The sequence below is a fragment of the Maylandia zebra genome, linkage group LG14 (genome assembly GCF_041146795.1).
Source record: "Maylandia zebra isolate NMK-2024a linkage group LG14, Mzebra_GT3a, whole genome shotgun sequence".
Classification (NCBI taxonomy): domain Eukaryota; kingdom Metazoa; phylum Chordata; class Actinopteri; order Cichliformes; family Cichlidae; genus Maylandia; species Maylandia zebra.
Window position 1 is genome coordinate 17,793,044 of NC_135180.1, and position 27,333 is coordinate 17,820,376.

Here is a 27,333-nt window from a genome sequence, read left to right on the forward strand (position 1 = left end):
TGCTCCCCAAGTACAAACTACAAATGAATCGACCTCTCACATAGCCTTAAACGTGACAGGCATACAAATCTAGTTGTAGCAAAAATAAAAGGAAGTGCAATAAAAGATTTTTTATTCTTTGCAAATTTGCATCTTTTGAATATCAATATGAAAAAAAATTATTGGTGCTTCAGATTTTGCCTTTGAAAATACAGTAGAGCAAGCTCTGTATCAAGTCATCAACAGATAATTTTGACCAGCAAAACATTTGTAATCACACGGGGCTAAAGCAGAGGAAAGCACAGCAGGCCTAACAGCAAGAAAAAGAAGCCTGTGGGCATTTTCTGTCCAGTCCCACTGGTTTCTGTACTCTTGTTTTGTAGCTGCCTCTTCTGACCATTTGTTAGATGGCAGCGTTTCATGTTTCCAGCTTTGTCCCAAACCAGCATCTTTGCCTGAGTAGAGCAGCAGCTGGATGTGTAGCTCACAAACAGTGGCTGAGATACATCCAGCGACCATTCTGAAATATTCAAAGGGGGGCCCCCTGTCTCTAATCTGGCCTTGTGGTTGTGTTGCTCTTGGTGGTGGTGGTAGGCTCCATTTGTTGATTTATCCCTCTGTGTCTGTTGCAGCTCAATGCCAGGCTCTCCAAGGCTGTCCTCTGAGGTTGGGTTACTGTGAAACAAAATCAGAATACCTTCACCTTCCTGTAGCTGCAGAGCATCAAGGCCAGAGTGTCCGATATCTGATACAGACAGAGACACACTCCAGCTAGTCGCGTTGCAAATTGCAGAACAGTTCGATTGGACTCGTGCTGCAGAGCAGGATGGTGGGGACGTGTCTGAATCCTGTAGGCAAGAGAAAATCATCATATACACAATAAACCAAAAAAACAAGTTTTCAGCAGAATATCCTGCAGTTTCTCTTATTGCTCACCTGAGGGACCACAGTCAAGTAGGCCACTGCATAATTTGAGTCAGCAGAATGAAGATCATTTACAGTCAGTGTAAGGGTGACTGTCACCCCTGCCTGCGCTGTGGCTGGAGTCTGGAGGTACACCTGGTCACGAAAAGACCTTTGTTCTGCTACAAGAAAGCTGAAGGGCAAAAACATGAATTGTGAAATCATTTAACTTATACTTACAATACTGTGCCAGAGTTTTGAACTAGCCATCATTTAATTTATATTTTTCTTAAAATGCGAAATAGATGCAAGGTTTTATCTCCTTTCTTTTAGTAGTCTTCAGGAATAGGTCTCCAGGCTTCTTAAAAGACATTCAAAGGTCCTCTTTGAATGCCGGCTGCCTTTTGTTCCACCCTCTGTCAAGATCATCCCACACTGCTTCAATAAAGTTAAGGTCCAGGCTCTGGGGAGGCCAATCCATGAATAATAGTGTTCTACTTTGTGTTTTTCTATCCAGGTATGCTTTTAATGCACTGGCAGTGTGTTTGGGATCATTGTCATGAAAAATTAAGCCACTGCCAATCAGGCCCAAAATGGAATCATACCTTTCTGTGTTCTTACAGTTTTTTCTGAATGCTTAAACCCTAACTGTGATTCCTGTAGCACAATCTCTAAAACTATTCAGACTTATAGCAAAACCACTCACTGAGTTTGCAAAACTAAAAGCACAAAAACTGCTTTGCACTCAGTTTGCAATTTTGTAACACACACTTTGCAAAACTGTAGGCACAATTCACTGCACAACACTCAATTACCAAATTTCCAACACACTCCTAGCAAAAGTATACACATGTATGGCTATCATTAACACTAACTTGCCAACTGTCTGGCACACTTTCACATGTGAAAACTTTTTTAGATAATTAGTTCACTTTGCAATCAGCCTAAGCACTATAATACAGGTAAGCTGTGTGTGCGGAGTACAATGGAGGGAGCAGAAAGAGTGAGAAGTAGAGGAGGCCGAGGAAGAGGACGTGGAGGTGAAGAAGTAGGATGAAGAGGACGACAAGGACAAGGGGGAGCAAGAGGAAGACGAGGAGGAGGGAGCAAGAGGAAGATGAGGAGGGGGGAGAGGAAGGGTAGGAAGAGTAAGAAATAGAATTGCTGATGACATCAGAGCTACAATAGTGGACCATGTAATCAACGGTGGAATGACCCTGAGGGTAGCTGGCCAATGGGTCCAGCCTAACTTGAGCCGCTACACTGTAGCAAGTATCATAAGGACATCTTGAAATGAGAATCAGTTAGTACAGTCACTTTGCACAAAGATTTGTAGCACTGCCATATGCCAATGAGAAACACACCAATACCATTGATGTAAAAATACTGAAATTGTTACTTTACAGAATTGCTAGATGACCAGATGCTGGGGGCAGAGGAAGCATGTTCACTGCAGACCAAGTAACCCATATAGTCATTATGGCGATTGCAAATAATCCTATACTTGGAAATAAACACTTGTGTTTGTTTTGATGTGTTTGAATAAACACCAGTACTTGAAGTTTGGATCCCTCTATGCTTATGGATCTATGACAGAAGTATGAGCTCAAACTGACATAGCCTACCTTGTGCACAGAGAAAGCAAAGGCCAGATGTGTTTTGTATTCATACCATCAGTGTGCAGTTGGCGCATTGTGTGCTTAGTAGATGATGGCTTGTGTGTACTGTTTGATACGGAAACACCATTTTTACGAAGGTGTGAAGAGTTAATCCAGCTGTGTTTGCTTTTGCAAGAGAACTACAATGTTTTGATTATTGGGTGACAGGTTTTCTTATTTGTGTGAAGAGTTTTGCAAAATTAGCCAATAGTTACAAAAAATGTGCTTAAGCTATCAGAAAAAACTGTAATTGCATCAATTTTAACAAGATTCCCAACACCAATGGGTGAAATGCAGGCCAAACCATGACTGTAGATACTGACTGTTGTCATTCCATAAGACCCGTTACCACAGATTTTCAGTCCATAATTTGGTATATCTAAGCTTTTTCCCGTTTCCCTTCCTTGGGGATGGCTTCATGACGGCCTTTATAGGCATCTTTATCTGCTATGGATAGTTAAGTGGGCATGCCACTTCTTATTTTGTCCGCAACTGGTCTAATTTCCTCACACTTTTTAATGACACACTACTCAGCTAATAGTTCTTTTGAATAATCTTGTTGGTACATTTTGTTACTGTTTCACAGTGTTATCTTTGAAATTTTCATTAAAAAGAAATGGGAACAAATTATGTGTTTTAATAACAAAGTGCATAAAGTTAAAATTTAAAATTGGTTTTTTTCCCCATCTAAAGCACAAGTGCAAACTGCAATAGGTGCACACCCTTAATATATCCACTAGCAAAAAAGAAAATTAGAAAGCCAATCTGATATGAAGAGCAGAATTGAGGGGTGACTCAAGACTTTTGTACATAACTGTATAATTTAAAAAATATTTTGGGTTACTAAGTTTACATAGTTTTCAAAGGTGAGAGAATGCCAGCGAAGGTGACAAAAGAAGCGGGATGGCAGTCTAAGTTCTTTGAAGTTTGCTTTGTACCTGAGCAAGATGTATTTTCATTTTGATCTACCTGTGGGGCTCTGTCATAAGAAGATATCCACAGTCATCATCGGCTGTCCAACTGAAGTTCTGTGCTGCACCGTGGTTTTGGATCTCAAAGTTCACCACAGCACTCTGACCAGGCACGAGGTCAGGAAGAGAAAGCACCTGAATAATGTGTGAAACAGACTGTGTCAAAAGTGCACGGACCACCGGTCAAAGAAAGGTCATCACCTGACACCTCTACATAGATACTGTAGGTAATCAATAACTTATAATTGTGCCATCTGGCCCTGCAGAATTTAAAGAAGCAAGAAAATAGAGTTTTACAGAGAAAACTGTAAATCCAGAAAGTATTCACAGGGCTATACTTGTTCTACAGTTTGCCATGTTGCAGCCTTTTCATCTCAGAATTCGACACAAAATATCCCATATTGACATTTTCGGGTTGTTTTCATTTTTCTCATTCTTCTTTGCAGAACCTCTCAACCTCCATTAGGATCGATGGGAAGCATCAATGCACAGCCATTTTCAAATCTCTCTAGACATGTTCAATCCGGTTCTAATCTGGTCTCTGGCTGGGACACTCCAGGATTTAACAAAGGAGTGGTCTTAGAGAGTCTTTATATGGGTTCATATGGCCCACAGCAAGAAGCTACCACCAGCATGCTTCACTGTAGGGATGGTATCGGTCTGGTAATATGCAGTGATGAGAAAAGTTAGATTCTTTTAACCAGAGGATTTTGTTTCTCATGGTCTAAAATGGTTGCCCTTCTAGAACGTCCTCATCTCTCCACAGAGCAATGCTGAAGCTCTGTCAGAGTAACCGTTGGGTTTTGATCACTCCCCTGACTAAGGCCCTTGTACCCTAATCTCTCTGGTTGGGCAGGCAGACAGCTCTAGGAAGAGGCCTGGTGGTTCAAAACTGGTACCATTTACGGATGATGGAGCACACTGTGCTCACTGGAAACTTCAATGCTGTAGAGGTTTTTCTGTAACTTTTCCCAGATCTGTGCCTCAGAGGTCTTGGACTTCATGGCTTGGTTTGTGCTCTGACATACAGTCTCAACTATGAGACCATATATATATATATATATATATATATATATATATATATATATATATATGACAATGTTGTGTAATAAGTGAAGTGATGTGAATACTTTCTTGATACACTGTAAGAGTGCAAGAGTGCTTTACATTTATTGTGCACAGAAATAACCAAACCAAAAACAATTTCCATTTAAAATATAAGAAAAATTGAAAAATAGATGTACATAACAGAGTAACGGAGATGAACTATAGTAAACTTGGAGTAGAAAGCAGCCTCTGTCCTCTTCAGCATTATTGCTAACAATTACCTGTATCTGAATGTGAGTGGGCTCCACCATCTCTGTGGAAACCCTCTCCAGTTTGTTTCCTCTGCTGTCCTCGCCTGAAAGTCTAATGCAGAAGGGAACTCTGGGAAAAGGGTCCACCAAGCCCACCAGCTCCTCCAAGGAATAGATAGATGAAGAGGAGGAGTTGAGCTTCACCTGCTGAAGACTTTCTCCTTCAGCCCCCAGCAGTGTTGCATGACTAAAAGATGCCTCTTCATCTGAACCCAGGCCTGTAACAGCCACCACTAGAAAGGCAGGAACACCTGAAAATTAGAAAGATATATTCTTAAACATATTGTTTACTTACAAATCCTCATTATCGTGTAAATTTATCAAAATCCCTCACCTGCTGTAGGATTACCATCAACTCTGGCCAGACCCGGGTGTGTCTCATTGGTTATAATTGCAAAATAATACAGGAAGTCTACACCGCTGTCACCTGGTGGTGTAGATCAAAAGACAAATCAATTTTAAAAAATGTTTTTAAAAAAATCTCATACCACAGTAAAGCTGCATTTGAATTGAAAATGAATATCTGCCAGGTGATCTGCTTGATGTACTCGATATTATTTCTTTTACCTATAACATTGAACGTAAGATGCCCATTGCTCTTGGCTTGCAGTTTCCACTGGCCAGGTTGTAAAGGAGGAAACAGGTTGACACGGTACAGTCCCTGAAATTGCTGTAGCACTGCTAGGGGACCTTCTTCATTCAACAGTGACTGACTCTGGTCTGAGAAGAGAAGCATAAACAGCTGAGCTTATTTTACCCTCAAATTACAAAGAAAAAAAAGTTAAAGAATGATCTTTGCAAGGTAACACTTTAAAGTATGTGTGATAAATCTAGCGCGTAATTCCCCTGTAACTAAACTGAATTTCAGTGTAGTGTAAATACCTTTCAATATTTACATGTAAATATAATTATACTGCTATTTAAAAGAAAATATGCTGAAATTCAATTTAATTACAGGGAAATTGCACCCTGTACATGATATTTCAAGCAAATGCAAAGTACAGTTCAAAGTGCAGTGTCGTGATGGAAAAAAAGCTAACCCTGACTTCATAGCTGATGTTAATATGATGTGAGAATTACCTGATGGACTGGTAAGGATACACTCCGTCATAGTGCCAGAGACATGTAGGGTGACATTTTTTACCGAGCTGTCAACTCTAAATGTATGAACGGACATCAGGTCTTTGTGACTTTCCACATGGAGGAGGGTCACCTGAGGTAGGAGAAGAAAAATAAGTTGTGATAGGTAATGAAGGTAATGAAGAGTAATTATAAGTGATATCATTATGAAATTAAAGGTCTAAAAGAGAAATTAGTCGGCTTGCTGGAAAAGAAACTAATAAAAAAAAAATTTGAAATATACTTTGTGATATAACTTTTTATAAAATCTGACACATTTCTGCTCAGCAAAAAGTTGCAGCTAAGATAGACTACTTGATTAAAAAAGATTTACATGTGCTAACTGTCATGTAGAAAATGAAATTATATTGTTTTTTCAATGCTTTATAAGCAGCAGTTGCCATGTTTGTCTGAGAAAATTAGAGCATTAGGTCAATGGAAAATTTCATATTTAATTGAAATTTTCTAATATTAAATGGTTGATAAATTATGAAGGTGGGAAATTGAGACTGCTAGAATGAGGGAAGTTAACAGATACTGTGAGCTAGTGTACTACCTCAGTTCCTTAAATAACTTGTTAACTTTGTTTGGAGTGAATTTCCAGTAAAAAATCTTATTTTGGCACCTTGTCAGCTGCTGTGTTGTCCTCCACTATTGTGGAGACCCTGTGTATGTCAGAGTTGGTGGTGAATATTGTTAGTCCTCCTGACAGGGAGGACAGTGAAGAGTAGAGATTAAAACGATCAGGAGATAAAGGTTCTCTACTTCTCCTCTTCCTCCTCATTAACCTGCCTCGGCTCTCTTTGGTGTAGTTGGGATCTTCAGTAAGGAGAAAAGTCACCTGTAGGGAAAATAAGTGCTGTCAGCTGTAAGTACACTGACATACAGTTTGCTTTACTGCAGTCCCCCTGTCCAAAGTAATTTCACAGTGAGCAAGAGAAGGCAAACAAGAGGGGTTCTTTCAGTCTTTCAATCTGGCTGCATGTTATTTTTGCTCCTTATTAGTATAACTGCTGGATGAATTATCTTCTTTGTTACAGTTTTTTCTGATAGCTTAAGCACATTTTTTGTAACTATTGGCTAATTTTGCAAAACTCTACACACAAATAAGAAAACCTGTCACCCAATAATCAAAACATTGTAGTTCTCTTGCAAAAGCAAACACAGCTGGATTAACTCTTCACACCTTCGTAAAAATGGTGTTTCCGTATCAAACAGTACACACAAGCCATCATCTACTAAGCACACAATGCGCCAACTGCACACTGATGGTATGAATACAAAACACATCTGGCTTTTGCTTTCTCTGTGCACAAGGTAGGCTATGTCAGTTTGAGCTCATACTTCTGTCATAGATCCATAAGCATAGAGGGATCCAAACTTCAAGTACTGGTGTTTATTCAAACACATCAAAACAAACAGTGTTTATTTCCAAGTATAGGATTATTTGCAATCGCCATAATGACTATATGGGTTACTTGGTCTGCAGTGAACATGCTTCCTCTGCCCCAGCATCTGGTCATCTAGCAGTTCTGTAAAGTAACAATTTCAGTATTTTCACATCAATGGTATTGGTGTGTTTCTCATTGGCATATGGCAGTGCTACAAATCTTTGTGCAAAGTGACTGTACTAACCGATTCTCATTTCAAGATGTCCTTATGGTACTTGCTACAGTGTAGCGGCTCGAGTTAGGCTGGACCCGTTGGCCAGCTACCCTCAGGGTCATTCCACGGTTGATGACATGGTCCACTATTGTAGCTCTGATGTCATCAGCAATTCTATTTCTTACTCTTCCTACCCTTCCTCTCCCCCCTCCTCATCTTCCTCTCCCCCTTCCTCGTCTTCCTCTTGCTCCTCCTTGTCCTTGTCGTCCTCTTCATCCTACTTCTTCACCTCCACGTCCTCTTCCTCGGCCTCCTCTACTTCTCACTCTTTCTGCTCCCTCCATTGTACTCCGCACACACAGCTTACCTGTATTATAGTGCTTAGGCTGATTGCAAAGTGAACTAATTATCTAAAAAAGTTTTCACATGTGAAAGTGTGCCAGACAGTTGGCAAATTAGTGTTAATGATAGCCATACATGTGTATACTTTTGCTAGGAGTGTGTTGGAAATTTGGAAATTGAGTGTTGTGCAGTGAATTGTGCCTACAGTTTTGCAAAGTGTGTGTTACAAAATTGCAAACTGAGTGCAAAGCAGTTTTTGTGCTTTTAGTTTTGCAAACTCAGTGAGTGGTTTTGCTATAAGTCTGAATAGTTTTAGAGATTGTGCTACAGGAATCACAGTTAGGGTTCAAGCATTCAGGAAAAAACTGTAAATAAAACTGTCCTTTGGTTAAAAGGTTTCATGATACAATAGCACCACTGTGTGGCCAGTGACAAAAACTACAATTCCATTAAACTTTTAATTTTCAACTAGTGTAGCTGCTGCCACCTGCCGGCCACATGAGGCAGGTAATCTCCACCAGCTTTCAGCAGGCACAGTTTCTCCAGGAAATTCTTATTTCCTTTAAAACCCATCTAAAAATGTAATTCACGCAGTGCTTTCTTTATAAATATACATACAAACAGAAGCTGTATAACCAGTAGCAATCACATCAGATGAAGGCTTTTATTTTAAAGTTTTGAAAATCTGAGAACAGGTTATTAAACAGCAGCTCCCGGTTGGTGTTTGTCTTCGCTGTCAACCTTAAAGCAGCTCTGATTTTTGTTAAACATAATGCTATGTGACAGATGAAAAAAAAAGACTTCCCTTCAAAGGTGCATATACCTTGCTCTGTTTCTCGAGGGAGAGGGCCTTCACCACACCGAATAAATGGGCATCTTTAGGGGAAGCGTCAGTGAACACGAAGATCTCAGACAGAGGTGGACTGTGAGTGAGTGCCAGCTAATAACAAGAAGAGAGCAAGTTAGTGGTGACATGTCCAATCTATACAACTGCAGTGTTTGTGTTTTCTAACTCAGGTGTCTTAGCTGAAGAACTACAGGGTGATTTAAAGAAACCCCTTGTCACACACACACATGCACGCACACACACATACACACACAACATCACTTATTCTCTCTGAGTGTTTAGCGTCTAAATGTACCTGAATTGCGGAGAGGCACATCTCTGGTTCATCTCCGCCTCCAAGAGCCATCAGCCCCTCCATGTGCTGCATGAACTGGCCTGGATCATCAGTCTCAAATACCGGTCCTACTCCTGCACAGTACAGTAAATATAAATGCTTACAGACTGTGATAAGGAACAGCTTGTTTGCAGTCTTTATAGACCCTTATTGTCTATTTAAAACATATTTACAGTACCATAAGACTGAATCTTTAAGCTATCAAGAGGCTCTGTCTATAAGTTATTATATTAATATATTATTTCTCATTTCATTGCTTTCATGGAAGTCACAGAAGTTCATTCAGTCATTCTTTGAACTGAGGGAAACAGATGGCACAAATCTAGAGGCTCACTGTTGATAGAACATACAGTAGGCATGAAACATATAATCAGAACTATACTTTCTACAGAAGCATATAAAGGTATGTATATAATGGGAAACACAATCACACATTAACAGGGGGCAAAAGCCTCTACAGGTTTATCTGTTATGACCTGCAGGCACTTTTTACCACCAGCTGTCACCTGGATCGTGGAAGGGGACGAGCACAAAGGTGCCGAGTTGCCCCGGGCTGTTGGCTCTGCTCTGTATGATGGATTGAGCCCGAAGACGAGCAGCGTGGATCTCCTCAAACATGCTGCCTGTGGTGTCCATGACAAAAACCAGTGCAGGAACTTGCTTCACACTAAAGAGTCTTCAAAGAGAGTTCAGCAGCAATTAAAGACAGTCATTTCATGCAGCACAGGCATCACCTGAATCTTGTAACAAGTCTACAGTTCAGGGAGCTTTAGCAGTGGTTTAAACTTACTTGAGAAAGTTTCTGTGGCCCACAGAGTCTCTGAGGTCTCTCAGCACAGTCAGGGTGGCCTCAGTAGCCAAAGTGGCAGCTTTGAGATGGAGGTAATGATGAGGGGAGAAGAGAGGTGAGGTGCTGTCCTTGTTGATGCCCCCTTTGGCGCCCGAGAAGCGGCTGCTGTCTAGAATACCTCCATGACTGCATTTGCCTAGAAAAAAAAACATCTTTACAGCTTTGTAGATGGAAACGTAGTTGAAAAAGTCTTTAAAATATTCTAAAAACCAAATGTGTTTATTTATTGTGTTTTTGTAACACTTTGCCTGCAGGTGGCCGAGGTTTACCCTGAGGTTTTGGAGGAAATGTACTGAAATATCCAGTGGTGAGCAGCTGAGAGTTTCCCTGTGTGGTTTTCAGTCTTGGCAGAAGGTTGTTTCGACAGGTGGTACTGAAGCACTCCATACAGGTAGGTGTGTCTTCTGAAAGCAGAAATGATGAAGGCTTTAGTTTTTACATTTAAACTTTTTTTTTGTAATGTAATAATGAATATATCAGATTGACATATGTACAGCCAGGTTTCCAAAACATTGGGAGTCTGTGTTAAATGCATGACCAATAGAAATGATAGCTGATTTCCACTGAACCATTTAAAGCCACATTTGAAAGAATGTTGAACATTTGGCTGGTCAAGTTAATTAGTAAAGATGGGGAGTGCTTTACTAGACGTGGTGGGTCAATAGTTAAATGACGTGGATAATTATATGTGTATGTGTGTATATACATATACACACTGAGTGACACATTGAGTTTTGAAAAAAACCAACACATTATATAAATATTATATTCTTTTAAATGAAACATTATGCACCCTGCCTTCCTGGGTGCAGCTACTACCTTATTTTTTACATCACTTCCATTTTCCTGCTAAACTAAACACTGACATAATTGCTCTGATCAAATCGTTTTCTTTATTTTGTTGAGTCAGTCAGCCTCTGTTCTGCCTAGTTTAAATCTCAGCACTCAGTCATTTTGCCTTTCAAATTCTCATTCATGAAACCCACTTCCTTTTCATCTCTGCCTCCCTCTTGTCACTAATAGCCCCACCCAGGCCTCCGTCTTCATCTTCACTCTCATTGTCCTAATTTCTATCATTGCTGGGACTCCATTCTGCTACAAGTCTGATTACAAAATAACATATTAATCGAACTGTTAAATAATAACTGAATGATCTCTACTTGATGAAATAAATACTATACAGTAGCATATTACAGTTTTTTTCTGAATGCTTAAACTCTAACTGTGATTCCTGTAGCACAATTCCTAAAACTATTCAGACTTATAGCAAAACCACTCACTGAGTTTGCAAAACCAAAAGCACAAAAACTGCTTTGCACTCAGTTTGCAATTTCGTAACACACACTTTGCAAAACTGTAGGCACAATTCACTGCACAACACTCAATTTCCAAATTTCCAACACACTCCTAGCAAAAGTATACACATGTATGGCTATCATTAACACTAATTTGCCAACTGTCTGGCACACTTTCACATGTGAAAACTTTTTTAGATAATTCGTTCACTTTGCAATCAGCCTAAGCACTATAATACAGGTAAGCTGTGTGTGTGGAGTACAATGGAGGGAGCAGAAAGAGTGAGAAGTAGAGGAGGCCGAGGAAGAGGACGTGGAGGTGAAGAAGTAGGATGAAGAGGACGACAAGGACAAGGAGGAGCAAGAGGAAGATGAGGAGGGGGCAGGGGAAGCATGTTCACTGCAGACCACGTAACCCATATAGTCATTATGGCGATTGCAAATAATCCTATACTTGGAAATAAACACTTGTGTTTGTTTTGATGTGTTTGAATAAACACCAGTACTTGAAGTTTGGATCCCTCTATGCTTATGGATCTATGACAGAAGTATGAGCTCAAACTGACATAGCCTACCTTGTGCACAGAGAAAGCAAAAGCCAGATGTGTTTTGTATTCATACCATCAGTGTGCAGTTGGCGCATTGTGTGCTTAGTAGATGATGGCGTGTGTGTACTGTTTGATACGGAAACACCATTTTTACGAAGGTGTGAAGAGTTAATCTAGCTGTGTTTGCTTTTGCAAGAGAACTACAATGTTTTGATTATTGGGTGACAGGTTTTCTTATTTGTGTGAAGAGTTTTGCAAAATTAGCCAATAGTTGCAAAAAAAGGGCTTAAGCAATCAGAAAAAACTGTAAGCACATTTTTTGTAACTATTGGCTAATTTTGCAAAACTCTTCACACAAATAAGAAAACCTGTCACCCAATAATCAAAACATTGTAGTTCTCTTGCAAAAGCAAACACAGCTGGATTAACTCCTCACACCTTCGTAAAAATGGTGTTTCCGTATCAAACAGTACACACAAACCATCATCTCCTAAGCACACAATGCGCCAACTGCACACTGATGGTATGAATACAAAACACATCTGGCTTTTGCTTTCTCTGTGCACAAGGTAGGCTATGTCAGTGTGAGCTCATACTTCTGTCATAGATCCATAAGCATAGAGGGATCCAAACTTCAAGTACTGGTGTTTATTCAAACACATCAAAACAAACACAAGTGTTTATTTCCAAGTATAGGATTATTTGCAATCGCCATAATGACTATATGGGTTACTTGGTCTGCAGTGAACATGCTTCCTCTGCCCCCAGCATCTGGTCATCTAGCAATTCTGTAAAGTAACAATTTCAGTATTTTTACATCAATGGTATTGGTGTGTTTCTCATTGGCATATGGCAGTGCTACAAATCTTTGTGCGAAGTGACTGTACTAACCGATTCTCATTTCAAGATGTCCTTATGATACTTGCTACAGTGTAGCGGCTCGAGTTAGGCTGGACCCGTTGGCCAGCTACCCTCAGGGTCATTCCACGGTTGATTACATGGTCCACTATTGTAGCTCTGATGTCATCAGCAATTCTATTTCTTACTCTTCCTACCCTTCCTCTCCCCCCTCCTCATCTTCCTCTCCCCCCTCCTCGTCTTCCTCTTGCTCCTCCTTGTCCTTGTCGTCCTCTTCATCCTACTTCTTCACCTCCACGTCCTCTTCCTCGGCCTCCTCTACTTCTCACTCTTTCTGCTCCCTCCATTGTACTCCGCACACACAGCTTACCTGTATTATAGTGCTTAGGCTGATTGCAAAGTGAACTAATTATCTAAAAAAGTTTTCACATGTGAAAGTGTGCCAGACAGTTGGCAAATTAGTGTTAATGATAGCCATACATGTGTATACTTTTGCTAGGAGTGTGTTGGAAATTTGGTAATTGAGTGTTGTGCAGTGAATTGTGCCTACAGTTTTGCAAAGTGTGTGTTACAAAATTGCAAACTGAGTGCAAAGCAGTTTTTGTGCTTTTAGTTTTGCAAACTCAGTGAGTGGTTTTGCTATAAGTCTGAATAGTTTTAGAGATTGTGCTACAGGAATCACAGTTAGGGTTTAAGCATTCAGAAAAAACTGTAAAACAGATTAGACCACAATAGAATGACATCTGAAGAAGCAGCAAAATCGGTAGTAGGAAAACTGTGGAAGAGCTGTAACTTTAACACGTGAAGCTATGCAGTATGATAAAATGATGCAAAATGAAAAAATTCTGTAAAGCTGTTACCTCAGTAACTAGTCTTTTCAAGAGGACCTTTACAATAATGTGTAGATACAACTAATTTTGTTTTTTTGTGATTAAATGGGACTATAATGTCACATTCATGAATCACCTTTAGCTACAGGCACGGCAGGCTCCTCTGGCTGAAGCAGATGGAGGTAAATAGAACGCTGGCCCATCTCCACCCAGTTACTGTGGCTGTAGAAGTCCTGACATAGCAGATGTTCAAAACAAAAACATAGCCAAAACATTTCACTTCATGAAATATCTCTAAGGTTAAGCTAACCCTCCCCTATTATTAAAATTCAGTTCTGTGTGGCAGATTACCTGCAGTGAATGAAATAGCTGACCCAGGCTATGACGGGCACTTTGGTACTCTTTGGCCCGCACTGAGAGCACAGTGTGGGTCCAGAACCGTCGTAGCATGACCGTGGCACTTTCAATATGCTCTGAATCAAAGTGGTAAACTGGGTCAGACCTTGTGGAGCTCCGGAAGTCCATGGCTGCATTGGATTTCACCACATCTCCCACAGCTCTCCAAAATCCACGTCCCAGTCTGATCTGCAATTGTTAGACCAGGACTTTTATCATTATTTGAAAGAAATTCAATACGTCTGTGTTCAAATATCACCATAGGGAGAAAGAGCGATTCAGTTAAATTTGCATACTTACTTAAAGAGGTAATTCAAACACTTTATGAACCACTGATGCTGCATTACTCAGTAAATCTCCTGACTGCAAACATGACCTCACCTCCTCTTTATCATGGTTTCCATGGTGTTTTTTTAGTCCCCTCAGAGTCTCCAGGGTTACGTTTAGAATGGCCCGCTCTGTAATGTACTGGTGAGTGTGTGAGTCCCAGGACAGAGTCAGCACTCTAGACCACAAGTCAGGGAGGAAACCCTCGCACGGTGAAGCCAGGAGAAGAAGGTAAGGGAGGGTAAAAAGGTGCACCTGCCTCCTCCAGATTCCTCTGTGCTGTGACATTGTGCTCTGAGCAGGTCACGTCCTACCTGCATGAAATAAAAACGAAATGTCATTTGCCTGATATCAGTCTTGCTAAGACTCATTATTTTGTCTTTTAATTGAAAGGATTTGAACTGACCTGACTTCTATTGTTCAGTAAAGTTTTGTGCTAATTTGATCAAGCTGTGCCACTCAACCATGCGTACCATTCTGTCATCACCCGGTCCTTACCACCACCCCCGACAGCTCCTCTCAGATTTTTCTCAGCCTTGCCTGTACAGAGCCTCCTATTGTTCTTTTTCATCTTAATTCAGATACATTCTTTGGGATTGTTCTCACAGTCTGTGCTTTCACAAGGAGAGAGTGCAACAAAGCACAAGGCCTATAAAAAACAACCTGTTCCTTTTACTATGTCACGGTCCCAATTAAAACTCTCCAGGATTGATTCAAAGACAGTCATTCACTTTAACATTTCACAAAGCAAAAACTTTGGTGGTGTTGGTGGTCAGTTTAAGCAATCACTTGCCATTTACCAACACAACTAATCAATTTTTAACACTTTAGCCTAATACGTTAACTGACTCCAGTGCAAAAATGAACACTAGATGAGCATGAAGTATGAGTTATTTTATGCCATAATGGTTATTTTTATTAGCTTCCAAATTAGCAGACAAATGCAAATATTTCTTTAGAGCTGTAGTCAGACCCAAAGAACTTGATAAAAACAGTCTCACCTCAGTTCATCCTGTATGTCTAGCCCTGTAGATCTGTTTGATCACGTAGCACAGCATCAAGAGTACAGAGTATCAAGAAACGCCACAACACATGCTTGTCAGTGGTTAAGCAAATCACAACATTTCCATCTTTGAAACAAAATAGCAAAGTCTTCACATTTGTGCGTCCTTGAGCTCTTGTCTCTTATTTGCTCCTCATGGATATAGAAACCCTCCCACCCCCCACAAAAAAAAAACAGGACCTGAATGTTAGAGGCATTTTCTTCAGATGAGAGTTTAGGTGATACTGCACAGTCTTGGGTGTGCCTCTTAGCTTTAGGGGTGCACTGTGGGGCAAAAGATATCTCGTCATAGCTCCCCATTGCCCCTCCTTATCTCCCCATTAAAGCACGGTGCATTGATTCACCACAATAGGGCTGAATATATTACCAGTCAGGGTGTTCAACTAAGGCCTACCCCAACCCCCTCTTTGCAATGTATCACACTCTGTGTTCCTCACAAAACCAAAAAAAGCACTTTGCAAAGGCGTTGAAAAGAGGGGAATCAGTTGCTAGACAACTCCAAAGAGGGTGTTGAGCTTGCAGGACTGAAATGTGGTTAAGGTTATAAAGAATACAGGATGTCTCTGCTTTGTGTTTTTGTTGTTGTTTTCTTATGCTGTTTTGTTTTGCCTTTTTTTTGGCATTTTAATTATTAAAATTAATTATTACAATTGAAAGTGAAACACGAGATGCAACGGTTGTTTTGTTGCTGTGTCTCACTCTCCTGCCCTGACAAACCAAAACACACCCAAGAGGAAATTCTAATGTGTTATAGAAAGTGATCAGTGGGAGACTTTGCTATGGAGCTGCAGTTCTAATGAAGGACAAGTGCATTGCACATGGTTCCATGCAGGCACTCATAGCAAGAAAGAGGCTAAACAAGTCTGCTAACTTTTGCAATTTACCAGAAGAGTGCTGAGGTTGTTGAGGGTAAGGTTACTGTTTCCTGTTTACCTACAGTAACGTAAGCTAGTTCACCACACTGACATTTCTGTCTGTCACCTCAACCAAGTACTTGTTACAAAAGCTTCTTTCTGTACTGAACAGTACAATTTGTGTCTTATTATTTTTATAATTCATGTAACTGGAGAGTCCTCTTCACAGACAAAGTTTAATATTGGAGTTCTACAGGGTTCAGTACCAGGACCAGTTCTGTTTACAATATACATGCTTCCTTAGGCAGTATCATCAGAAGGCATAGCATACATTTCCATTGCATTGCCAACTTTATCTATCCATTAAGCCAGATTACACACACCAATTAGTTAAACTGCAGGAATATCTTAAAGACATTTTTCAAATGACCTTGGCCTCCAGTAACACTGTGAGGAATCTTGGAGTCATTCTTCACAATGATATGTCCTTCAATGCACATATTAAACAAATGTCTAGGATTGCTTTCTTCCATTTGCGCATTATATCCCAAATTAGAAACATCTTGTCTCAGAACTAGTTCATGCTAGTTCTAGTTTATGTATTACTTCTAAGCTGGACTACTGTAATTCATTATCGTCAGGATGTCCTAAAAACTCCCTGAAAAGCCTTTGGTTAATCCTGCAGCAAGAGTACTGACAGGGACTAGAAAGAGAGAGCATATTTCTCCTATACTGACTTCCCTTCATTGGCTCCCTGTTAAATGCAGAATTCAAAATCCTGCTCCTCACATGCAAGGTCTTGAATAATCAGGTCTCATCTTGTCTTAATGATCTTATAGTACCATATCACCCGATTAGAGCACTTTGCTCTCAGACCGCGGCTTACTTGTAGTTCCCAGAGTATTTAAAAGCAGAATAGGAGGCAGAGTCTTCTGTGGAACCAGGTTCCAGTTTGGATTCAGGAGATAGACATTATTTAGTCAAATTTGTGAAAAATCAAAGACTTTCAGAATTTTTCTGAATGCTTCTTTAGCTTAATTCTAATTGTTTTACTTGTATGTATCTTTCTGTTGGCAGCAATTGAAAAATAAACCCAGTGCTTTGGATGAAATGACCTCCATTCCTTTAATTATTGACTTTGCATGTTTTCTGTTCAGTGTTGTGCAAACTATGTAACACATTTATGAACACTCTCTTCTAAATTTAAGAACTGACTACTGTAAAAAAAAAAAAGTTCATATCTCTAACCTAAAGTTTAACAATTTATTCTTTGCTTAGGTCTTGGTATGCTGATTTCAAGAAAATGAACGATAGCTGTCTACTTTTTTTCAATAATACTTACATATATTACAACAAACTTGCAATGTCAGCATAGATTTAATATCTACAGCATCTACCTATACACTCCACTTCAGTACACTTCAGAACTTCTTTCAGTAACTACGAGCTGTGCTATTGATATGGCTTAAGCCAATCACCTTGGACATGTGAATGGTTGTATTCACAAGATACAAGTGAACAAAACAAAATAAATTATATCGTAGAAACTGAGATCCCTACCTCTGAGCATAAAAAGAAGGTTTCTGGAGAGCTTAAACCCCTACATCCTGAGAGATTTGCCTGGGGTGCAAAACTACATGTATAACGTTGTGGTCTATGGAGACTCCAAGAAGGCTCATGATCCACACATGTAGGCAGACCTCAAACGCCTCCAGATAAATGCAACAAAAAAAAGTTTGTTCAGCCATCCCAGCATTCCATTTCTGATAGATGTGATTTCCAGAGATGGCCTGTGCTCTAAGTTTTTGCCTGACTATACAACAGTGATGAGGCATTCTGGGAAGTAATACACAGACTGAAATGCAGTGGAATTTGATGGCAGAAGAAAGCTTCAGGGAAACTAAAACCTATCACAAGTATATATATAATATAGAAATAGAACAGATAAAATACAAATAGTACAAATAAATAAATGAAGACAGAAAAGGAGAGAAAATATTGACGTGTGAAACAGAGATGTGTGCAAAAGAGCTATAGCTTAATATGCTGCCTTAATATGCTGGATGACCTGATGTGCAAAAAATTATTATTTCTGTTCAATAATAGGTCAGCTGTTCAAGAGTCTGATGGCAGTGTGGAAGAAGGAGTTGTTGAGTCTGGATGTTCTGGATTTCACACTTCTGAACCTCTGTCCCAAGGGCAGAAGTGTGAACAGTCTGTGTTGTGGGTGTGTGAGTTCTTTGAGGATGGAGGCAGCTCTCCTCTGGACTCTGCGATGGTAGATGCTCTGAAGAGAGGGCAGCGGAGTCCTGATGATCTTCTCCACAGTTGTTATCACTCTCTGCAGGCGTTTGCGGTCCATGACAGTAGTGCTGCCGTACCATGCTGTGATGCAGCTAGTCAGTTCTAGGTTACTGGAAAACCTAGCACTTGTGATTTATGACCCTGGATTCCATACCTTCGTTACCACAGATTTCTGAGACTGAGACACTTTCCTAGCTCAGCTTCACAAAAACAACATTGAATGCAGAGATGGGCAGTAATGCGTTACTTGTAACTTCTTTTTACAGCGAAAAAAAACCCTAAACGTCCAAGCAAGCACCGAGTGCGCTACGACGTAATGAGAAATTCACAGAGAAACTCGCGGATTCTTCCACTGACCGCTGCAGCACACCTGCACCGGGGTAAACCTCCGCCTACCCTACTTCTGCTTTGCAGGTGACAATAGAGCAACAGAACTGCTAGTCTTTGATTTTATTTATTTTCTGCTGTGATTTACTTGCATCTATTTGAAAGAGTGAGTGTAAACACAAAAAAAAAATTTTATTTTATGTGCTGGAATGTGCAGAAAATAGGTTTAAATGTTAAACAAATTTCTTCCAATCAGAGAATGTTGCATATAATTAAATGTTTGATGCATAAAGTTAAAAGATTAAAACTAATAAGACAAGTTTTTAAAACAGACTTTTCCATTTGATTACACATTGTATGATGGATTATGTAGAAAAAGTAGAATTGGGCTGAAAGATCTATTGCTTTATTACCTGTTCAGGTTGTAAATCGTGTTTTTAAAAAGTAACTAAGTAATCAGTAAAGTAACGGGATTACTTTTGGGGGGGAAGTAATCAGTAATTAGTTACTGATTACTTTTTCAAGTAACTTGACCAACACTGATTGAATGTGTAATTGCACTTGTATCCTGCATCCTGTCACCAACTGACAGAAAATGCTCCATAATCGAAAAGTACAGATTGGCTTGTGTCTGGTGCGTGAAGCAGTGGAGAACCTGTGTATGGGGACTCAGATTTACAGAGATAAAGTTCAGGTAGGCAAACACATGGGAAAGGGAGGGCCAAGGTTCTCGACCACCATTTTGGTCCATCAGCAGACAGGGCCCAAGCACATTCATCCTCAGTGACACAAAACACTGGAAGATAGACTTTCTCCCTGTTCACAGTGGTCTAAAGGGTCACCGCAGAATGACTTTTAAGAGTAAGCAGGCAAGGTTCGCCTAGCAGGTAACAGAAAGAGAGACACCTTCCTGTTTGGTGTAAACATTGTGTAATAAAGTATCCCTCACATGGAGGATTAAAAAAATGTAAATGGTGTAGGTGGATCTCTTCACTTAAAAATGAAAATAAATGAATAAAAAAATGTATCAAGAAAAATAAGGCTAAAGTAAAGTTTTACCTTCAGAACTTCAGCTGACTGCATTATATTTTGTTTTTAAACTTTCTATTATTTCGACATAGGCTTAATAAACCTGAGGTGTATTGCGTGAAAGAGATTTTTATCCAGAGTTTGTTGATTCCAAGTGCTTTGCAGAAACATAGACATGCTATTTGGCTGGTAGATGCTTGTACCATCTACCAGCCAAATAGCATGTGTTTCTTACATGTGTTAGGCTAAACCATTATGTGAGGCAGGCAAGAGTTGGCTTTTGTCGCTGCTGCAGCTTTTTCACAAGCAGAAAATGTCTTGGGTAATGGAGATGTTGGCCACCAGGCGGCAGGCAAAACGTATTTTGGAGAATTCATATTTAATGCGATCTGATAAGGGAGATATATGAGACACACAGAGAATTGGCAGGTATGATTACTCTCATTCTCTCCCTGTATATATATATATATATATATGAAAAAAAATAGCACTGGGTGTTTACAAACTGCGTTTGAAGATGTATTAAGAACGCTGTATAAAAAACTCTTTAAGAATTTAGTCTTAAATGCAGATGTTTGTATTTCAATACTTGTCTTGTATGATGTTCTTTGGTCTTCAAATACCAGACTATTTTAACAACGGTGATGGGTAAGTTTTGTATAATAATAATAAAAACAAATTTAAGGTCCACCCACTCGACTCTGACGCGATCTCACTGAAGGGTTCCCACGGATACAGGAAAGTGTTTCAGTTCGGTATAGAAAACTGGCGTAGGGGCATTTAAGCCACATTTCACACACTGAAGAACGAAAGTACTTTGAGGAGACAAAAATCTTTCTTTTCAAAGGTAGGCATTTCTCTGAAACCCATTCCCGCACACTTGTTGCGTGTGTTTTGTGGAGAATTCTGTTATTTTTCTTTTCACAAGAAGCGGGCTGTAAAAAACAAAAACAAAAAACAAATACAAACTGAAAAACAGCTTCGATCTGTGATCACCCCGCCTTCACATGACTTATTATTAAATATTCATCCGCTCTGCTGTTTTGATCAGTTTGAGAGTGTGTTTTGATCACGTGGAGAAACTATGTAATGGCATGAAGACATCATCTTGCCCAAATGATGTTTTTCCAACACATTTAAAAAATATATTTTTAAGGTTATCGGTACTGACATCTTAAGGATTTTTAACAGCAGTCTTAGTTCAGGTGTTGTGCCAGCCCGTTTCAAACATGCTGTTGTACAGCTTTAAAAAATCATCTGGATTCCTCTGTCCTCTCAGATTTCTGGCCTATTTCAAAGCTTCCTTTCCTGTCAAAATTTTTTTGAAAAGATTTTATTCGTTCAGCAGCAATCTTTTTTTTAAATTGACACGGTGTCCTTGAGAGGTTTCGGTCTGGTTTTAAAGCTCTTGGCAGCGCTGAAACCGCAAAGTTTTTAACGGTCTTTATTTAGCCACTAACTCAGGAGACTCGGCTGTGCCTTTGCTTTTGGATCTGACAGCTGCCTTTAATACTGTTGACCACAGCATCTTGATCTCACATTGGGGCATTGCAGCATCAGATTGGTTCAGTGGCATTAGAGTGGTTCAGGTCTGAGAGGACTTTCTCTGTGAGCTTTGGAGATTTTATCTCTTCCGCAGCTCCCTGTAACCCACACAATTTCCTCAGGGATTAATAAACTATGCTGATTCTCATTCTGATTACTTGTGGTGTTGCCCAGGGATCTATATTGGGGCCAATTTTATTCTCTATTTATATGCTACCTCGAGGTCTATTTTTTTTTTTTTTTTTTTTTTAGAAAATATAACATTTGTTTCCATTCATACACCGATGACACTCAGATCTATCTAGGACTGAAGACGAGCTGCCCTGCCCCACTGCTATGGATAGTTACCCCACCATTACTTCAGTGTCTCGGTGAAATTAAAGCCTGGATGGCCTCTAACTTCTCTTTAATGAGAATAAAACCAAAGTGATAATTTTTGGACCAAGTGGCAATCCCAGCACAGCTGATTTTAACCGGCACAGTCTTACTGCTTATATGTTGGAGTTATCCAGATCTGCCTTGTAAGACTGCAGTTGGTCCAAAATGTCGCAGCTCGTCTTCTGACACGAACCAAAAGACGAGAACATATTTCCCTGGTGCTTGCCTCTCTTCACTGGCTCCCTGTTCACTTTGGAGTTGATTTTAAATTTTTTATTGTTGACTTATAAAGCCCTGAATGGAAAGGCTCCTGGGTATTTGTCTGACCTCCTATGGGCCCTCTAGATCTATTAGATCAAATGATCTTCTGCTTTTATGGATACCAAGGTTGAGGCTGGTTCAAAGAGGCGATCGAGCGTTTGGGGTTGTAGCGCCTTAACTGTGGAATAATCTACCCCTACACATCAGACAGGCTCCTTCTGTGAAACCTTTTAAATCTCATCTTAAAACACATCTGTATTCACTGGCTTTTAATGCAGTATGAAAGTTATTTGTTATTTATTTGTTGTTTGGTACCATCATAAATTATTTGGAATTAGTTGTTTTGTATTTTTGTACAGCACTTTAGTCAACGTTGTTGTTGTAATTAAACGTGCAGTATATATAAATAAACGATAACGAAACTATTATGGTTTGATCGAGGAGGTGATCAGGGTGTCAATGGGACAGTTTGAGCACATGGGCGAGGTTCTCTCTTAAACGCTACACGGGTATTTTTGAAAACGTAGATTTTCCGATTTCCTTTAAAAAAAATCTCGTCCACACAAAATATCTCCGTTGTCATGTAAATGCAAAAAACCGGAGTCAAAAAGTCAAACCAGAACCCCTAACCCACTAAGAAATGTTGGCCAATCAGAAGTCTAGAAACCTGGGAGAGAAAGAGTATACAGGGTTTTGTGTCCTCACAAAACCTTAAGTACTGAAAAGTTTTATTTTTATTTTTGGAAAGGCAACTTATTTTGTGTTACTTTTCAAGTGCGTTCATCATTTTAAATGTTAAGAAATGTTAAGAAAAACATTAGGAATGAACAAAATGTATACAGCATACATAAGTTTAATATATATATATATATATTTTAATTCAAAACCGACGTCGGGATTTGGGTTATGAGAGCGTCTGTGTTGAAGAAGCCACGTCCGAAGTTCACTCTGACCTCTCTGTCTTTCTAAATGGAGGGCCAGTAACTGCGTGTGTATATGTAAGCGTGTAAAAACTGCAGATAGTAAGATTAAGAGCAACAATATCTTGTCTCTATCCACCATTGTACAAATTCATCTCATGTAAACAATAACGTGGCGCACAGCGTGACGTCAAAAACGGCGCACACCTTTTACATTGGGTGACAAATAAAAACCTAAACTCAGTTTTCAGTGATGGAAATTTGGATGAAAGGTGCCACGCATAGTAAAATGCGTGGCACCTCCTTGGGCACAACGCCACAGGTGGCCTGTCTTTAGGCGTATTAATTTTTTTGTTAAGCTGCTAGAGTAACATAGTGTCACTGAATCTTGTTCTTTTAATTAGTGTCTGAAAAGTGTTTTAATTTCAGGTCTGGTAGTATTGTAAGTCCTGCCACGTAGTTTGCTGTTTTTTCCCCTGCTGCTCCTTATTAGTTTCAGTTATTTTATTAATAAAAATCCTTTAATTAGTTTTTCTACGCCTTTGCCTTGTCAACAACCATATTTCCTGGGGTGTATCTCCACGCCAAGCGTTGTCAGTTCCATGTTTACAGACAGCTGTCTTTATTAAATTTTATTTCATTTTTGAGATGCTAAATCTATTTTGGCCTAGCTGAAAAAGACTTTAAAGCATTCACCTTATCCCTGACTGTGGTTGCTGTCCATGGTGCTGATCAAAAGCTGTAATGATGCTACTGATATTATTATTATTATTATTATTATTATTATTAAAAAATATATGTAAAATATATTATTTTTGCACTCAAACACTGTGTGCGTGTGTGTGTGGTGGGGGGGACTCATTTCTCTCAAACAAACCATTTTCTGAGCTGCTAGAATAAATGTTTTTGAGTCTGGTGATGTGAAAATTCGCTTTGAGTATGTGCAGAAGAGACAGACTCCAAAAAAAGCTGATAAGTGTAGTATAATATACTATGTAAACTGAAATGTTTTATTGAGGAAAACTGTCTGTGGTGTTTGTCTCTTATACAGGTACAATGATGAGATGCTGTGGTCTGCTAACTGCCCAGAACAAACCAGGTAAAAATCTGATAAACATTAAAATGAATTTTCAATTTGTCATAAAAAAATTAATAGAGTTGCATGGACAGATGGCTCAGCAGAAAATCTAATTTTGACTTTAAAAAATAAATGCTACTATGAAGTGTGACTGTTAGAATTCTGTTTGTCTGTCAGTTCCCCTGAAGAGCATTGAGGTGGAGCTGGAGGTGAGGGACCATGTGGCTACAGTGGTCTCCACTCTGAATTATGAGAACAAGGAGAACAAACCATTAGAGGCTGTTTTTGTCTTCCCTCTGCCTGGAGACGCTGCTGTCTGTCATTTCAGTGCTAAGATCGGACAGACACAGATTGTAGCTGAGGTGATGGAAAAACAGAAGGTGAGCTGGACAGTAAATATAACCTCATTATAAGTAAGATTATCTATTCCATGGACAAAAAGCAATGTGTGGTAGGTTATCCATAGACTTGAGAAAAGCATTTGACACTATAGATCACAATATATTAACAAGAAAACTGGAACGTTAGGGTGTCAAAGCGGTAGTTTTAAATTTGTTTCCTGAGTAATTTAAGTGACAGGAAGCAGTTTGTGAAATGAAATGGTTGTTGCTCCTTATGTATGGACATTGCTTGTGGTCTACCCTAAGGGTCAGTTTGGGGCCCAAAATTCTTCAACTTATACATCAATGACATTTTTAAAGTCTCCAAAGTATTAAAATGGTACTATTTGCTCATGATACAAACATTTTCTGCTCTGGTGCTGATCTGCAGAAATTATTGGATGAGATGACTAATGAAATAAGTAAAGTGAAGTTCTGGCCTGATAAAAACAAATTGTCATTAAATTTGAATAAAACACACAAGACACTTCACCTGCCGCCTACTGGTGTTGGCCAGAGGGGCCGATGGCGCGATATGGCAGCCTCGCTTCTGTCAGTCTGCCCCAGGGCAGCTGTGGCTACAACCGTAGCTTGCCTCCACCAGTGTATGAATGTGAGAGTGAATGAATAGTGGAATTGTAAAGCGCTTTGAGGCCCCGAAAAGTGCTATATAAATGCAATCCATTATTATTATTATTATTATTATTATTATTATTATTATTATTATTATTATTATTATTACCAGCAAAAGCTTTTGCATTTCTGTCCATGGAGTGAAGCTGTGGAACAGTTTGAATATGGAGTTGCAGCAGTGTCCAAACATAAAGCAGTTCAAAAAGAGTTATAAAGATATAGTTATAATGATTTTCATGAAAGAAAAGGAAAATGTTGAAATTCAGTGAATGTCTCTATTTAGAAAGTGTCATGATGTGATGTATATACAGTATTATATCAGATATCTGTTCGCTATTTTTACTGCAGATTTTATCAGTAAGGAAGCTGACTAAATATTGATAACCTAAGGCAAAGGGATGGGATTAAATAAGTGTGTAGGCTACTACTTCCCACTCCTTTTTGATATGTAACTGAATCGGAACAGTTGAAGCAATATTGAAATGTATTAGCTTTATTTTGTATAGCATTATTTTCTCTTCGTTTCTTTGCTAAATGTACTTGTATATTGTTCACATGATTGAAATAAATTAACAAACAAACAGACAAACAAGATTCAAATTAATAATAAACAGTGAATGTCACTGACATGTGCCACCTGTCCTTCAGGCTCGTGAGGAGTATGATGATGCTCTGAGCTCGGGTCAGCAGGCCTTCCTATTGGAGGAGAGTGATCAGAGTCCAGATATATTCTCTCTGAGTGTGGGCAGTCTGCCTCCAGGAGAGCGCGCCTCCATCAGGTTGGAGTATGTGGCTGAGCTGGCTGTGCAGGCTGATGATGGTCTGAGGTTCTGTCTGCCTGCTGTGCTCAACCCTCGATACCAGCCTCGGGGTAGGAAAAAACGTTGACACTAACAGAAAGCCTCAAACTCACACCTCTGCATAGAAAAAGGTTTCATAACTGCAACTATGGTGGTGGAGGAATTTCCAACCTCTTTCTCTCTCTCCGTCTCTCTTCCTCCATAAATAAAATATTTTTGAATTTGTTATGTAGACAAAAAAGATAAACTTGAAAAGAATTAAGCGTAACATGGAAACATAAACATTGAAAGCAACTGTCTTTCTCAACACTTTATTTTCAAGTCCAGAATCTATAACATGATTAGGGGATGGACTTTGGGGTTATGGAGTATCTGTGCTGTGTTAGGCTATGTCATTCTTTCTTTCTCATTCTGCATTTATTCTGTCTTTCAAACATACAAAATTATTTGATTGCCCTTCCACCATTACTATAACTGCAGTTTCTTTGCTCTTTGTGTCATTTCTAGCCACAATTTAAACACAGGGGTTACTGTGGCTCCTCTGAAAGAGAACACCTCAAATCAGAAGTACTTGACTCCCTGGTATAACTCGCAAATGTGCACCTTAAAGCAGATAAAGTAAGCTAGAAACAGTGTCTCACTAATTTAGAAGATCATCATTTAGCTTAAAAATAGTTTTTTGCTTTATAAAAAAGCCTTCAGTAAAGCTAGAAGGTTACTATTCATCACTGATTGAAGGAAATAAGAGCAACCCTAGGTTTCTCTGCAGCATTTTATTCATTTTATTCTATTACATTGTCTACAATTGTGTACAGTATCTTATTCTTATCCTTTTCCAGTGTTTTTCTAAATTTTACGATGTAACTTTGCACTGTCCACTTTCTGCTGTAACAAAACAAATTTCCCACAGGTTGGACTAATAAAGGTTATCTTATTGTATCTTATCTTAGCACTGTAGTCAAGCTGACAAAAAGTCAGAGCTCTGCTGAGCCAACCATTCCTTTAACGTTAAATAGTAATGAATTCATGAATGTCTTCACAAATACAATTTTAACTACTAGAGGAAAAACATACTCATAATCATCTCACTGACTTAACAATGTGTAGAGTTACTTTCAGTACCAGTGGTATTTATTTCATCTTTTTCTTCAATTGATCTTTCTGAGTTAACTTCAGTAATTACTTCATTACTTCCTCCAAATGATCAACATGTCTCATAGACCCCATTCCTACAAGACTGTTCAAAGAAACTCTGCCAATAGTTCATATTTCATTCTTAAATATGATCAACCTATTTCTATTAAGCGGCTATGTACCACAGGTCTTCAGACTGGCAGTAGTTCAACTGTTACTTTAAAAGCCACCTCTAGACCCAGCAGTCTTAACTAATTACAGGACAGCCTTCCCCTAATTAGGACTGGATCAGGTGGCCCAGAAACTTCCCTTAGTTACACTGCAATAGGTCAAGGTTCCCATGAAGCATTAAGTGTATTTCTTCACTGAGTGTTTTTTCACTCACTATACGTTTACACATACCTCTG

The 27,333-nt window shown here is 39.3% G+C and overlaps 2 protein-coding genes across 4 annotated transcripts in view; one reads left to right on the forward strand and one right to left on the reverse strand.

Annotated features, from left to right (window-relative positions):
• Positions 1-95: 95 nt before the first annotated feature.
• Positions 96-15,430, reverse strand: vwa7 (von Willebrand factor A domain containing 7). Of its 2 annotated transcripts, XM_004543893.5 has the most exons (17): positions 15,222-15,430; positions 14,275-14,534; positions 13,849-14,082; positions 13,634-13,730; positions 10,236-10,370; positions 9,907-10,102; positions 9,623-9,792; positions 9,078-9,190; positions 8,759-8,875; positions 6,614-6,829; positions 5,950-6,082; positions 5,437-5,589; positions 5,204-5,296; positions 4,840-5,120; positions 3,510-3,646; positions 916-1,075; positions 96-827 (listed from the first exon to the last, which is right to left on the reverse strand). In XM_004543893.5, exons 2-17 carry the CDS (start codon positions 14,506-14,508, stop codon positions 264-266), a joined length of 3,033 nt encoding a protein of 1,010 aa, XP_004543950.3. In that variant the 5' UTR covers positions 14,509-14,534; positions 15,222-15,430; the 3' UTR covers positions 96-263. The 2 variants fall into 2 exon arrangements, with proteins under 2 accessions (XP_004543950.3, XP_076748490.1); XM_076892375.1 differs by lacking the exons at positions 13,634-13,730; positions 13,849-14,082; positions 14,275-14,534; positions 15,222-15,430 and adding an exon at positions 12,701-12,869.
• Positions 15,431-20,519: 5,089 nt separating this feature from the next.
• The window catches only part of LOC101482085 (von Willebrand factor A domain-containing protein 5A), a 31,769-nt gene continuing 24,955 nt past the window's right edge, over positions 20,520-27,333 (forward strand). For both annotated transcript variants that reach the window (XM_076892379.1, XM_076892380.1), the window contains exons 1-4: positions 20,520-20,644; positions 23,953-24,000; positions 24,157-24,359; positions 25,641-25,863. In XM_076892379.1, coding sequence (XP_076748494.1) covers positions 23,958-24,000; positions 24,157-24,359; positions 25,641-25,863 — 469 coding nt within the window. In that variant the 5' untranslated portion in view covers positions 20,520-20,644; positions 23,953-23,957. The remainder of the gene's footprint in view (positions 20,645-23,952; positions 24,001-24,156; positions 24,360-25,640; positions 25,864-27,333) is intronic.